At 40.8% G+C, this 15,184-nt stretch overlaps 1 protein-coding gene across 1 annotated transcript; it reads right to left on the bottom strand.

Annotated features, from left to right (window-relative positions):
• LOC124214447 (nose resistant to fluoxetine protein 6-like) lies at nucleotides 1–4,607 on the bottom strand. The gene is made up of 10 exons (XM_046616718.1): nucleotides 4,345–4,607; nucleotides 3,341–3,704; nucleotides 2,989–3,265; nucleotides 1,831–1,991; nucleotides 1,489–1,657; nucleotides 1,030–1,232; nucleotides 839–959; nucleotides 553–742; nucleotides 252–394; nucleotides 1–183 (listed from the first exon to the last, which is right to left on the bottom strand). Exons 1-10 carry the CDS (start codon nucleotides 4,604–4,606, stop codon nucleotides 1–3), a joined length of 2,073 nt encoding a protein of 690 aa, XP_046472674.1. The 5' UTR covers nucleotide 4,607.
• Nucleotides 4,608–15,184: the final 10,577 nt, after the last annotated feature.

Here is a 15,184-nt window from a genome sequence, read left to right as displayed (position 1 = left end):
TTACACTCCTGCCTCGTTAACCTGCCGCTCGTTGCCGGTGCTTCGCGCCAGGGTGACTGGGTTAGACTCTGATATGGAATTGACGAAAATTTTTGCCAACAGAATCATTGGATATTCGACGAATAAGGTCAGCATAAAAGCCACGACGATTGAAAGCGCCAAATCAATAAAAGACTCATAAATCTGTAAAGAGATGGTGTGAATTCGAAATGAGCAGGTGAAGAAACAGAAGTTGTGAAGAAAAAACTTACCAGCAAGGAATTCGAAAACGCTATAGGAGTCCGTGCGACCCCGCTCCTCATAAATTGGAGTAAAATGTGCATCAAGTAAATGGAAAATGACAACCGACTGACGGGCCGGAAGAACGGCCACGACAAAAATCTGTTAACGAACCCTGAAAGACTTTCAATATTAAATCATATGTCTCATCAATGTATTGTTGTGCCAGACCACAGTTCTATTCGCCTGCATCTGGAACCCTCAAGTAAAGAACTTTACAGTGTTCTGTAATTCATCGCAAATTTCCCATCGAGAAATAAAATAAATACTTGCCTCCGTATCCGTGAGTACATGCATAAATGATCCAAGCAATGGCAATCGACCAACACGGGCGTAACGTGAGTGCGAGTATAACTTCCAGCAGACGGTTGTACGCAAAATCATTGTGGTAGTTGAAATGGACACCACATGCACAAAATAGAACAAGTACAGCGGTTACAGTCCAGTTGATCAATACGTTCACCTAAAAATCCGAAAATATTTAGATATTTGACGATCAGTTGGTCATCGCAATGTGATTTAAATTTCTTGTCATGCGGAAAATTTTTCCAGGAAATACCTTCGTAAGCTGCCTCTTCTTAGTCGCTACGTCGTAACCCAAGAAAATTCCGAGGAAATAGGCGGTGGCTCGATTGTAAGTTGCCATGTAGAATTTGAAGAGGTCAATTAAGACTATTTGTCTGAGGCGAAAATAATTGTAATGAACATCTTGTTTTCGATGAACGACGCATTTCGTTAATATTCACTCACCCCAAATCTACGCGCACGGTAAATAATCTGTTAGTGTAATCATTGATAGCCAGAACGGCGGCTGGTGTAACAATCGAGGCGAGGAGGAAGAAACCGAGTATTCCGATTCCATATTTTGGCCAGTGGTAAAGTGGATATATGACGATTGGAGATATCCAAAATAATTGCATATCAACAGCCAGGTACCAGGTGTGGGGTAAACACTGAATGAAGTAATCACATTCATTACGATTGAAAACCTGAACTGGGACGACTTCTGCTTTATTACAGGAATAAGAGATACATTTTACGAAGGATTAGAAGATTCCCAAGGCCATCCACGCTTTTAAGGGCGTCTCATATGAGTTTGTTTGATTCGATTGTTGTCAAGTTTATCATTATTTTCTTAGTTCGTAATACCCCCAGACGAAACAAAACTGACCGTATGTTCGATTTAGTGAAAGCGTAGAGCATACCAACCGAATTTTCTGGATCCACCAAGTTCTGAAGGTATAAGAAATTAATCCACCAATTTTCTCGGCAATTTTCTACGCCTATTGTAGTCAAAGCTGTCCATTGGGGGCCGCTTCCAGTGCGATGTGCAAGAAATGTAACGGACAAGACAACGGCGGCTATGGATGGCGTCACTCTATGAGAAAAATACAAGCGAAAAAGAGTCATGCTCCATCTGCAGCTTCTGACTAAACGCATAGTGGCGCATCGCACCCTTAATGAATTGTGGAACAAAAGCGTGCGTTGTGCATCTACTGTGTAGGCTTACTATGAGCTCCATCATTTTGGTTCAAAACTGGTGCAACTCACCTGAGGTAACGATGAAGGTAGAACATTGGCCAACTGATTCGTCTTCCCGATTTCATAGCTTTAAGATAGCTGTAAGCCGTGAAAAATCCGCTCACTAAAAAGAAGGTCTCGACTACTAATGGCGCTGCCTCGATGTACAACGATGCCCATGAAATCAACCACTGAGGATCCATTGTGACAATATAATCGACTTGTTTGGCTTAACGGTAGATAATTTGTATTGTTCAAAGAAGCGAATTTACCTATCAATAATCGTCGCTACTACATTGGAAATTACACACTCAGAAAAGTATTCGACATTGTAACAGCGGACTTTATTGGGCCGAAGGCATGTTTTTTGTACTACCATGCTGATGAAGCAGCCGTCAAACGTTAGAGCAATTGAGACCCTGCGTGCAACAACAACTTGACTCTAGTTAAGTTTTGAACAGTGAAACATGAATAAAGTATTTGTCAACCGATGTACAGTTGTTTTCATTAAAAAAAAAACATACTTTTTTTGCTTCTACAGAATTGTCCTAACCTTTGTTATCGCAATAACGCCCATACGGTCATAATTTTTATTATGTCAATTAGTTAGAGTTTGAATAATAGTAAACCTGAATTAAGTTATTTTTGGACAAATTGTATTTTTGTTGCATAAAAGAAGGGATTTTATGAGCATAATATTTGATTTCAGACTGTTTTTTAAATAGTATGGTAACTAACTTATGTGACTATGCATCCGATGACTCCTTTTCATACCTTTTCTTGAACCACGGTTCGAGCTAATTGCTGTTCCAGATATATTCATCTTACAGTATTATTTATAATATCCCTATTCATCCATAGTATTATTTTCTCAACAACACCAATAAGTTGTGTCTACGCTTGATTCGCGAACAATGTATCGTAAATATAATATGACAGTAGGCGCGTGGTGTCTGTTACGAGGACGGTGCGACACAACTTTGCCCATCGTACACTTGTAAACAACGTTCAAAAAATGTAAAAAAGCGTTGATTTCATTCTCAAACTCGACATACTTGTCTATGTCGGATCGTAAGATGTAATTGCGCATGTATAAGCAAAAACAACCTAATTCGAGTTAAGTTGTTGTTGCACGCAGTTGTTGATCAATTATGGTGACTATTACATTGAATATACATTGCAACTTACTTTATAGATTTCGAATGCATTGACAACCGGCCTGATCGATAAAGCGATGAAACTATGACCCAGTATGATCCAGCACGTACTCAGAACTCTGATACCTTCGATCGCTTGCAGCGTATCAGGTTTGACTTTCGTACTTAAAATAGCGAGTGCATTGGTGTAGAGGGAGAATTTCGCCAATGTATTAATCAAAGTAGATGCTTCTGTCGGCTTGCGTGTTCTCGCAAAGTCGCAGATGGTGCAAGCAGTCATAAAAACGACAACGGCCACAAAAAAAATTCTGTAAGCAATGCAATGTTTTCACGAAACGAGCAAATTGGATTTTTCTCTAAAACTATGTATAATGCCAACTTACAGTGTGCAAATTTCTCCAGCACTAAAGTCATCAGATCCCACTTGTGCACAAGACGCTTTACTAACTTCTAATTCCAAGTCACTGATAGCGGGTGTGTTTGCAATAATGGAATTGACGATCTGCTCAACATGAGTTTCATTGCACGACGATGGAACACAAATTGATGAAAAAATGCGGAGATAATCAAAACTGTCAACCAGAGGGGATGTAGGAGACATCGAACTCAGAGAAACCATGCAGTGCTTACCCCGAATACTGACGTGGTTGAATTGCTCATTGACTTCGACGCACTCGTCGTACATTCCGATGTCTCTAAAGTTTCCTTTCATAAGTCCAGACTGAAAACTCGAAGAGGCATCCAGCACTATTACAGAGAATAGAATCACTACTAACTGCATTATTACAAAAGTTGAAACGTATAATTTTTTTTGAAAAACTGGTGAATTCGAAAAATTAACGACGGAGCCAGGAATCGAACCTGGTATCTAGCGATGCTTTACCGGAGCCTTACTCCACTAGACCACCTAGCCGCCCTGACTCTGATGTCGTTAATTCCTCTCATCACCAGTAAGTTCAAATTTGTTTTCTTGTGCTGCGATAGTATGTGTGAATATAGAAAGTGTTCTTCCTCTTCGAGACACAACTTGTAAGAATGTCTGTAAGTGTGTTTACATTTTGGAATCTTACGCTTCTTGATGCGAAGCTCGTAAGACAGTCAATGACCGTCTAATATTGAAATGCGGATATGCATCATCAATATTAATATTAATCACGAGGCAATTTTCATTTGTTGACATTCTTACAAGTTGTGTCTCGAAGAGGAAGAACACTTTCTATATTCACACATTATTACAAAAGGGTCTATACATTTTGTACGACGTGAACTTCAGCATATGGAAAGACTCTGCTACTTCTATCTACAGATAACAGAGCATTCTTCATACCTGACACTCGAGAATTTTTTTTTCTAACATACCCTTCACAAGGATTAGTTCATTACTTACTTTGCAGAGCCCATTCTTGGCCAGACTCGATGGCTTCTGTTAACACCGCGACTTCATCCGCACAGGAGGATTCAGAGGTGTGGAGAATCGATTTGAAACCTTCTATCCATGGCCCTCGTGAAGATCTGACAATCCGTTTGACCCACATCCTGGTTTTGTCCGAACCATGGATAGATGGAACCGTATCCATAGATGCAAAACCGAAACTTAGTATCGAAGTCAGTAACAGTACTGTCACGAGTATGTTTAGATGAGAAGACATCTTGCCTTCGCAGTTAGTTGATTTCAGGAAGACTGACCGAACGAATGACTTGTTAAAAATACCCAACTACCTAAATTCGTAGTGATGTTAAAATATTGAAATGAATCCGATATAAAACAAGGCCTTAATAGCGCATGCGTCTTTCATTAGCAGCAGCTTGTTAGCTATAAATGTGGCCGGTTAATGTGAGGGTCATTATATATTATCATGACGAACATTAAAAAACGTAATAAAATGTTTCGGGACGGGTTCGGTCTGACCAGTAGTTGTGTACGGCAATACTATCTCGCCACATATTTTAATAGCAAATAGTACCCAGAAATTATTTTACAACGATTACCGGAAACGGAAGCTGAATTTCGTAATGAAACGGTGGTCTTACGATTCATCCATCTCGATGCCTCGGGTTGTAGACGACTCTGGGGAGAATCGAGAATGTCTCTTATGAACTTTACGGCCAGCGATTACTATCGCAGTTGATTCCAATAATCGAAGGTGAATCGATAAATCCTTCCATATCTGAAGTTTTCGGTGTTGATATTGATAAAAAGAAATTCAATCATGCCAAGTTGAATTCCTTTTGATAACTATCAATCTGAAATGTTGAATAACGGGATTCACCAATTCGCTGCGAATAGTAATCGTGAGAAATCTTTTGTCTCATACAAGTGAGAATTATGGTGAAATGAACTGTGTCGTTTTGCATCTTCCGGTCTTATTACCGCATTACACTAAAAGTGACGTACCGTGCGTTGTCTGGCGGAGCTGTGCGACGGTATGCGACGGTTTGCCACAGCCAGACAAAGTCGTTCCGATCCCGTGCTGAACCGCAACAGTGGGCGTTGGCCTTATTGGGATAAAAATATCATAAAACAAAATAAATAAATTATAACATCAAAATATGTAATAGACATCAAACAGCATATAATAATTACTGTTTGGTTGAAATTCTAGTCTAGTTATCTTTCTAGTTATTATAATTTTGATAAATTTATATCAAGTTTGAATTGTGTTGCCACAAATTTAAATTATTTCGAATTACATTCACAGCTTATTAGTCCGTGAATAAAATACCAAAGCTTATACTATCTCGTGGTACTTACTATATCCATTAAAGTGAAGTATACTTTTACATCGAAAAATGGACGTCAAATGCGTTAAGCAGTAACATATTTCAACCTCAAAGTTCAAGATTTTATTCAATTTTCGCACGCATGGTTCACACAGAGTCGAATATCTTGAACTCGAGCGAATCATACTTCACAGATTAGAACGTGCAGCCAGGCAGCGCCGAAAGTCAACTTGGTTTTTTTTTTTTCTATCGAACAGTGTAATTTCTTCATCGGCATCCGAAAGAGCATCAAGTTTTGCGTCAAAATTAAATACCCAAATAATCGTCACCCAAACTTGACTTGTAATGAGATACGGAACAAGATACCGGTAAGTAACAAATAACCATTAATGAATAATATACGATACAAGCAAACCAATTGCCCTTTATTCAACTTTGAAGATTTCACATAAAAAACTATTACGACAACTTTCGATGCTAGAGTACTTACGTGCTCAAGTATTTTTTGCGGAACCGACAATGGGCGAGGTTATACCGCTTCACCCGTCCTTAGTGGCTCCACTTACAAAAAATTTGATACCTAGGCAATTCCACCACAATTCGGCTGAGAAATGACCTTGCATTTTAAAATTAATAGAAACTTTTATTCACACGAAATGTGCGTCGAAAAGAGGTAATAAGTAGTTGCGAATTATTATATTTTACGTACTGGGAAATCAATGTGCGGGCAGAATTGATATTTCGTATTTTACTTTTACTAATTTACAAGGGATCGTAAGCGCTAGAAATGCGATTTTACTGGCAACTGAGTACTCATCCAGACGACGCGTCGCGACGTTCGGAATTTAGAATTAATCGGAAATAAAAGATTTAACAAAAAAACACGACTATTGTCGTTGTTTCTTGAGAACTTGCAAATTTTTTCGAAAATTGTCTTTTATTACCTTGAAACAGCTGTTTTAACAGCATTTTAAATCTAATTTCGTTGCAAACGATAAAATATCGTATAGTATCACTTACCTTTTGTCATTAGTCACACGATATCTGGGAACCACCTACCGTTGAGAGATGTTCAAAAACGCGTTGTTCCGTCCGCCTTTGAACGTTGAATATTTTGCACGAAAAATTTCTTCGTTTCTTGCTTAGTTTCGGAGTAATCGGCCTGGGATGATTCAAATAAAAGATCTCGTAGCTCACAGTGCATTATGAATTTCTTTTCATCATACGATTTGAAATAATCTTCGAGTGACGATTGGATGGCGTTCAACGCCCGAATCCGCATATAATCTTCCGCCAGTGAAAACTTGTTTGAGAGTTGGCTCTAAATGTTACAAGTCATATTGCCCCTGTGGTCCAAACTTCGTAACTCACACGACGCATAACGTGATGCGTCGATCCAGTCCAAAGACTTTAGTGCAAGCTGGAGATTAGTGAGGGTTTTTTCAAGAAATTCTGTCTAGCGATCTTATTATCTGCCTTAATTCTATTTTGTCACCCTTCTCTGTGGTCGTTGAAGGTTATACCTCCACCAATCCCCGTTTTGAAGGAGAAAAGACGAAGGTGTAGTCGAAAAAGAATGAAAAGAACGGGTGCGCGTAACTTTAACGCGCAGTTTAAATGCCATGTTGAAAATGTCATATCTCAAATAAATACACTGCAGAAATATACGTAGAATGTATCGGTGTAATTGCACTGTAATCGGTAATACCTGGTTACAAGTCTGACTTATTCTGCTGTCTCAGATTTGTCTCGGCTGCACATTGCCTTAACCCTGTAATAATTCAAATATAACCGCGCAATGAAAACGTAACGAGCGGATGAGGTTAGACCCAGGGAGCGGGGCACCTGGTCACAAATTTAAAATTGAAGAAGAAGAGGTTGCTTGGTGTACGTATCTCTAGGAGGAAGGAGGTGCGGAGGTTCCCCTCTCTGAAATTAAGTCGTAACCGATCGATAATCGACGAACCAATAATAATAAAGTAAATTTAAACCACGAGGACAAACATTTCGCTGTAATTATTATACACTCCACAAGCCAAGCCAGATTTAAAGAGAGACGATGTAAAACGAAGAAACAACAAAAGTGAAATCCAAGAATATAGTGCCTCGACGAAAGACAGTTATTTACAATTATTTATAATTTTAACAATATACACATGGAATGAATGAATTGTCGAATGGATTAATGAATGAATTTTAAACCCAATGGCGGCTCATGTTTTAATATATTTATAAATAAATTGAAATTTCACTCTGCTATTCGTACCTTATGAAATATACTTAATATTGATTTCGCATAATTTTCAATTTTCAAAATAATCTTATAATCCTCTAGGGTGACACTTGGTGGTAACGTGCAAAGCGCAAAACGTGCCATAAGAAGAAGTTTCACTTGAAAAAAATGTAATAAAACACGGCGCGGCTATGTGTATAGGTATACTACCGGCACGTAAGTCAGAGTTAAAGTGGTAGGGAAATGTTCGTATCTAATTGTAAATATGTAAGTATACTGCCGCTATTAAGGGGGGTCTGGCATCGAGACTCGGCGTCTGAAGGTTTTCATCGATTAACGTGCCACGAGAAGTTTCCCTTCAATAACGCATAAAGAGAACCTGATTGCCTGAGACAATCGCTGAGTACCAAGGACTACGCGCAATATCGCATTGAACCGGTAACGTTTCCCAAGGAAACAGAAAAGTCTTGAGGAATTCTCAGACAGGAAGCGCTCGGCGTGCCGGACAAGCGACATCATCGACTGCGGCACTCGGTTACCTGGAAACGGGAAGTCGTCAGTATGTTTCTGGAACTCACGTACCATTCGGACATCGGCTCATCTTTCCCACCCCCGTTCGTGTCTTTTCTTTGTCCCATCACATCGTCGTATTTGTACGTGACACGCCTGTGAGAAACCGATATTTCTGGAGGACAAACATTGGACCCCTTTTTCCAACGATGTACCTCCTCTTCTCCCCACTTATGTTTGGTTTAAGGGAAACACGAAAATGTATTTTTCTAATCTCCGGTGTTGCGGATACGAAGCCTCAGGTCCAAATGCTCCAAATGCTCGGCGTGGAGTTGCATGGATCAGGTGAAAATTCGGTTAAACTACGCGGGAACAACGTTAATAAAGCGCTTGACGGATAAATTGAAGCACCGGTCCAAAATCTGGATGGTTACCAATGACACACCTGAGATTATATTCAGGCTGCTAGATCGCTTGCAGCAGTTAGAAGTCATCGACCGGTATTTTAAGTGAAATAGAGTAATTGCGAAAATTGTTTAGTTATGATTTCATCTCCGACGAGAGTACAGAACTTGTGAATTCAATGTGCTAATTTCATTCTGAACCTGCGTGTACATTGATTGCCTATATAAAGGCTCACTTTCTAGTCGGTCTGTAAATAAGAACTGAAAATTGAAAAGATATCGACTTCTTGCATCTTGTATATATATTTATATATGTGTGTGGGGAGCTTGTGACCGGAGGCAAGACTTCACGGTTAATCGGTATAATGCATACTGCAGCGGATCTCGATTGGTGTGTAAATAATGAGCTTATGGTAATAATTAACTCGATCGAGAAAGAACTGTGAAAGCGTTGAACCGTACGTACGTATGGACGGGACAAGAAACTATCATTATATCGCGAACAGATGGCAAACATGATAAAGCTGATTCTCAGGGCCGATCTCTGCAGAAAATTGCTATTGGCTTTCGTTCGCACTGCAGACTAGACTCATCTTTACCTCATTATTACTCGCGCGATGTTTCGTGAGAAATCTCTTCGTGCCTCCCGCAGTCTCTCGTGAACAAAACTAGACCAAGATAGCATCTGTGAAGTTATCTGAAAAATTTTCGTGTCCTTTATCTGTGTCTAATAATAGTTGTACTACTACCGCACACTCAGGTATGCCTACGGACATAGGTTCGGTCGGTAGGTGAATAATCGAGATGAATCTTGCACTTCTACTTATGCCGGTGCAGAGAAACGGCTCCGTTTCTCCCGTACGCGGCAAAGAAAATTGCAGCGATCACGTGGGCTAGCCGCAGGACGTACGAGCCACGCGGTCAAGAATGGAGTGGGAATAAGAATTGGAATGGGAATAGAGAAGGAAGGATGAATGTAACTAGCCTCTGGGTTCCCGGTATCGGGCACGATATTGGGTTAGTTTTTATCGGATCTAGTTTCCTCTATGGTTCAATGAGGCCTCCGCGCCCCGTAGATGTCCACCACGTTCCACATTGTAAACCGATGTCGTAGGTGTCATCTTCCGGGACAAACTGGACTTCGATCTACGGCTCGTTTCTCGCCTGGCTTTCGTTTCGCCTACAATGTCGGAGGTCTTAATTATCATCGCCATACCGTCGCCAAAAGAGGGACTCTGAAACCGTGTTACGAGATCCTTTGAAATTAATTTACGCACTGTGCATATCGCTAAACTTCGTTGACTTCAGCGTGGCGCCGATGAATTATGTTACATCAAATGTAATCTAACAGCCTACAATCAGATTCGCATCAATCACCGTCGCGATATCAATTCAACTTTTTGCCACGAAAAGGGGTAATCAAAGGTTTTCGATTGTTCGGATAAATTTTCTATCTCTCATTTCTACCTGTCGCTTCATTTTTCGGACAGTTCTAACTTCTTCGCTGATCAATTACATCTCTCAGGCGCAATAATTTTCGCTCCGCAAGCCTTAAATTCTGTGTAGGTGTAAATCAAAGCAGCGGTTTTAAATCTTTATCGCCCTCCGGTAGGTACGTTTCGCAGGGTCCCGTAAATCGAAATGAATTTCATTCAGCATCGAGGATAAATCTCCGCTCGAGAGACTCGATCACTAAATTTGACGAAACCTTCGGCTGCGCTAAAGGAGACAGAATCGAAACAGGATGCAACTGCCATATGTGCGCCGGAGATTTGTCCCGCAAGGCTAGACTGCTTTTTCCTCGGGTCGGCTAGAAATAAATGCATCGCGTTCTGAGACCATGGCTTCATACCATTTCGTTCGATTGGTCTGCTCGGCTTACTTATGATCGCCGGAGAAATTGACGAGGTTTGCAAATACCCGGAATCACCCGCAGCGTGCAGATTTTGGCGGCTAAAATACGATGCGTGGCGATATCCGATCCGGTCCGAAAGAACGACGCTCCGTGACTATCAGTTTTTTCGGTTCGTTAGAGAAAGCTCGTGAATAAAGCAGGTATACATCGTACCGTTAGGAACGGCAGGTTGCAGATACAAACCATTTCCCCGTATCCCGGGTAAACCTTTTAGCTGGTTTTGGCCGGTTCGAGGACACGATCGATTGTGGGTACCTGGTAATCGACGTTGTTCCGAAAACGTCCATCAGGCCAATCACTCCGCGAGTATAAAAGACCGGGGAGGAGGTGCTGTCACTGTGAAGCAAACAAATGTTTCATTGTTCGTTGGCATTTAATTACCAAAAGGACCATCGGAACCGCAAACTTAAGGTTAATTTATGGCGTAATTTAGTTTCAATGTCGGTAGCATAAATCTCCCGGGTAGGACAGGCCCCCCGAGTTCGCCGACGCGAGGGAAAAAAACCTCTACCTACCCATCGCACGAAACAAAGCTGCGATCTCAAAGACGATCTCATTCCTTTACCGAGAACCACTCTCGCAATCGGGGGACGCCATTATGGTGAACCACCGTACGGTTAAGTAAAATTATCGAGATGTCGCACCGCGTACTTCTCAGCTGTTCTCCTTCACCTACATCCTTACCGTTACCCTGGACGTTACCTTGGAGCCAGTGCTCGAAATATGTTCAAATTTCAATATAACCTGGAACCTCGCAGCCTAGAAATCTCACGCGTAGCTGAAAATTCGACTTCTAGTCGTTCTGACTAGTGGCGATTAAAAACACTGGATAGAAGCGAAGCCTGACTTCATAGTTAAACAAATTCGCTGAAGATCAATTAAGAACACCTTTATCGGATACCTGATTTGTCAGTGGTACTGTGACTTTCAAATCCACTTTCCAGTTAGGTTTCAATCTAGTGGCTAGACTGCGGTGATTCGATCTCGAGTAACAATTAGGACTGCGTTTATTTCGTCCAACCGTCAATTCCCGTCACTCCAGGACAGAGTGGTTCGTGTTATGGGTATACCTGAACACACTCGCACGGCAGCTTGAAAAACGATCGATAAATTTAGCGGGTTGACAAAAAGACATTGACGGTAGACATACTTGACATATTATACGGAGTGCGTTTTATGGACCGGAGGCATGTTGGGAAGGAAAAAATCTCCCGCATACCGACGTTGTACAGTACAACACAATAGAGTTACGGTAATTGCAGCAGACGGACTCGATCGACCCTCGAGAAATTATTAATTCCGTTCGGTTTCAGCAATAGACGAAAGTACCAACAATTTCCTGCGTCACTTCGAAATCAGATCTCTGACAGAAGGTGAGTGTCCCAATTATCGACCTTTTTTGGTTTCATCTGTCTGATCCTTAGTTCTAAAATGACCAAAGAAATGAACGTTAAGTGTCTAATCCACTTGCGATTGGTTTCAGTCATCCAAAAAATCACAATTTGTGCCGTCAACTTATAATTTTGGAAAACAAAAGGTTCAGCAATTGGGTTTAAGCGTGTTAATAACTGGTACACTTATCTTAGTTTCCAAAGATATTCGCCGAAAGTATTTACCCGCTGTTGTCAACAATTAATAAGAATGGCGGTTCACTGGAACCGTTCACGTGTCGTCAATTCGGCAGTAACTTCAGCCAAGCTTTTCACCGGTCATTTTTGAAACGGTCTATCGCAGGCCTCAGTGAAAGTTTACCGCCAAAGATGGGTGTATTTATAAAACGATTACTCATGAAATTCTTAATTTTTTCTTCTTCTCATAACTCACCGGCAATACATAGTAGCTTATACGGTAATACGGTACTCCCAAGTAGTACAGTCCGTGTCGCAGCTGATGAAATATTGAGTATACGGACGTTTTGGGAACGGTCCACGTTTTCGGCAAAGCGAATAATTCTCCCCCAGGGGGAGAATCAACCCTTACCCAACCTTTTGGGGATCGGCAATATTTCAAACCCGATATAATATCAATAATTCCGTACGATACGATGCCTTCCAGGAGTCGGTCACAGTTTGGAAATGCCGGGCTGTCGCTTTGCCCCTGGGGCCGCCACGCCCTGAAGATGACTAACGAGCATCCGTGATTTTTTTCCTTTCCTCCATCAACGGAGCAGAAATATTACCCACGATTATGTAGCATTATCTGCAGTCATTGAAATACGGTTATAGAAAGATGATTGCCCAAGTTTTTCGCTTAAAAATTGCCCTGAAATTTTTCGATAGTTTCGTACACTGAGAGGAATTTTTAGCCTTTAACTATTTTCATTTTTTACCGCAATCGAAAAATGTAGTTCTAGGTAGAAAATGAAAATTGGTTTTGTAGCTGTTACCGAACAGTCTAGTATCCGTTACTATTCTGTCTCATTACGATCACTGTTACTATATTTTCTTGCAACTGTTGTGAAAATTTAATGTTTGTGCAACGATAAATTGACGTTAAAGCCTTATTTAACTAAAAAAGTAGAGTAAACCGAACAAACCGACTTCGCGTTGCAATTACCAAAAAAGGATCGACGATAGCGCCAAATAGTTACGCGTACCTCGTTTTTCGTAATTCCAACAATATTCAAACAGTTTTTCAACGATACCTGTTTTACTCAATTTTTCTAGTTACTGTAAAAAATGAAATTTTTCTCAGTGTACACCGTAAAAAATATTCAACATCAAAACAGCGTGAAAAACGACGAAACACAGCGTATTCTGGGTCACAAGTAAGCCGTGAAATGAAGTTGAGGTTATTGAAAGTACTAATTCATTGATTTTGGTTCTCGTTTTCTCTGGTTTACGATGTCCGCCTAATTAAAAAATCCATAATTAAAGACCGAACGCGTTAAGTGTTTCCGGTGCTGAGTCGTTTACCAGACTTATTCGACCCATGTGTGCGTATGCTCGTATACCTAATATATACAATATTTGGTGTGAATAATTAATACGGCTGGTAAGAATATGAATCAATCACCGCTAATTCTTACGTCTCATTTATCACGGTCAGCTGGATAACCGAAGAGGACCGGGGGCTTAAAAATTCCAATTTTTTCTACTTACTTGCGGATTGATGATAGGTATGCCAGTCGCGTTTTGCCGTTCGATCACGAGACGCCGGCTCAATTTCGCTTTCCTGTCATCCGATGGTCCACTTTTAGTCCAGCAGATCAATCGCCGATAAGGAACCGATCGTTTCCATTCCAACCGTTAGATAGTAAAAAAGTAACTCGACTCTTCGGTAAAATGTTCTGATTACGTCGATGATCCTCTGAACGAATCCGGGTGTTCGGTACCTGTTTCTGCGGTTTTCACATTTTTCTTTTATCTTTTTCTTTTAATCTTACAAAAAGTTAAGAGGATGCGACGAAAATCCGAGTGGGTCAAGAGTCGAAGCACCCGACGGCGATGCAGTTTAATGCCGTGACGGATCGAAGATCGGCTTGATCAATGTCAATAAATCAATCAAAACGATCGGAGGCCCCGTCTCGACAGTGAAGACGTTGGGCGTAGGAAGAATACCAATTTCGTCCGCTGGTACGCAGGATTAAACTTTAAGTAGACAATTCGCGAGACGAGATTCGAAGTTTATTTGATTCGACGAGTAATAAATCCCGTCTTAATTAAATCAAGTAGGTATATTTAATTGGATAGAGCTCGAGCCTGAAAGCGTCCTTACAGATAACAAGATCCTCGAGGCTGCAAGCTCTTGCCCATTCGCCCACAATGCACCACGCCAGCTTTATGATCCGAAGTGAGTGTCGCTCGGCTCCTGGATGGGGAGAATATATGATTGAATTTCTACCCGGCTGAGGCTCGTCTCTGCCTCTCGAATACCAAAGATTATTCGCTTACGAATTGAAAATTATTATAAATCCAAACAAACTTACGCTGCGCCGGGCGAGCCACGTCGATTCATCTTCCAGGCTTACGAAGTGCCGGAGTATTTATGTCCGCTTTTTATTTTCTATTGCAAATGAGCATGCATGGCATCAGGGAATTCTGTATTTCTATTTTTCCACCGGCTCGAAGTTATTAAGGCTAATAGTTTTCGTATGTAAACCTTTCGGTCGAATCGATTCTGACAATCCGTGCAAGGAATTATCATACGCCGCGTTAACTCGGAGCTTTATTTGCTGCACTAAGCTTGATTATCGTTTTTCATTATACAAATTACACTCGTTATATTTTCCAGGATATTTATCACACATCGTGTCCACTGGATTGAATGTTTCTATGTTTTTTAGCCAGTTTTTATTATCATTGTGCTCGGGAATGTATTATTATGGACAATATTAATATGCACCAAGCTAATGTTGTACTAGAGAAGGGAAATGGTGAAAGCGAAAATTTAGTGAACCGAGTAACGGCATAAAGCTAGTTCCACATTAAACGACAATGAATGA

This window comes from Neodiprion pinetum, chromosome 3 (genome assembly GCF_021155775.2).
Source record: "Neodiprion pinetum isolate iyNeoPine1 chromosome 3, iyNeoPine1.2, whole genome shotgun sequence".
NCBI classification, from domain to species: Eukaryota; Metazoa; Arthropoda; class Insecta; order Hymenoptera; family Diprionidae; genus Neodiprion; species Neodiprion pinetum.
Note: the sequence above shows the minus strand (reverse complement) of the source record. Positions and strands in the feature narration are given on the sequence as shown.

What these genes read in the sequence shown, in the direction of transcription:
- LOC124214447 (XM_046616718.1), bottom strand. Translation starts at nt 4,606, where the DNA reads ATGTCTTCTCATCTAAACATACTCGTGACAGTACTGTTACTGACTTCG. An exon ending in GCTGGAGAAATTTGCACACT is followed by an intron (nt 3,266 to 3,340) that starts GTAAGTTGGCAT and finishes CATTGCTTACAG; the next exon opens with AATTTTTTTTGTGGCCGTTG. An exon ending in ACCGTGCGCGTAGATTTGGG is followed by an intron (nt 960 to 1,029) that starts GTGAGTGAATAT and finishes TTTTCGCCTCAG; the next exon opens with ACAAATAGTCTTAATTGACC.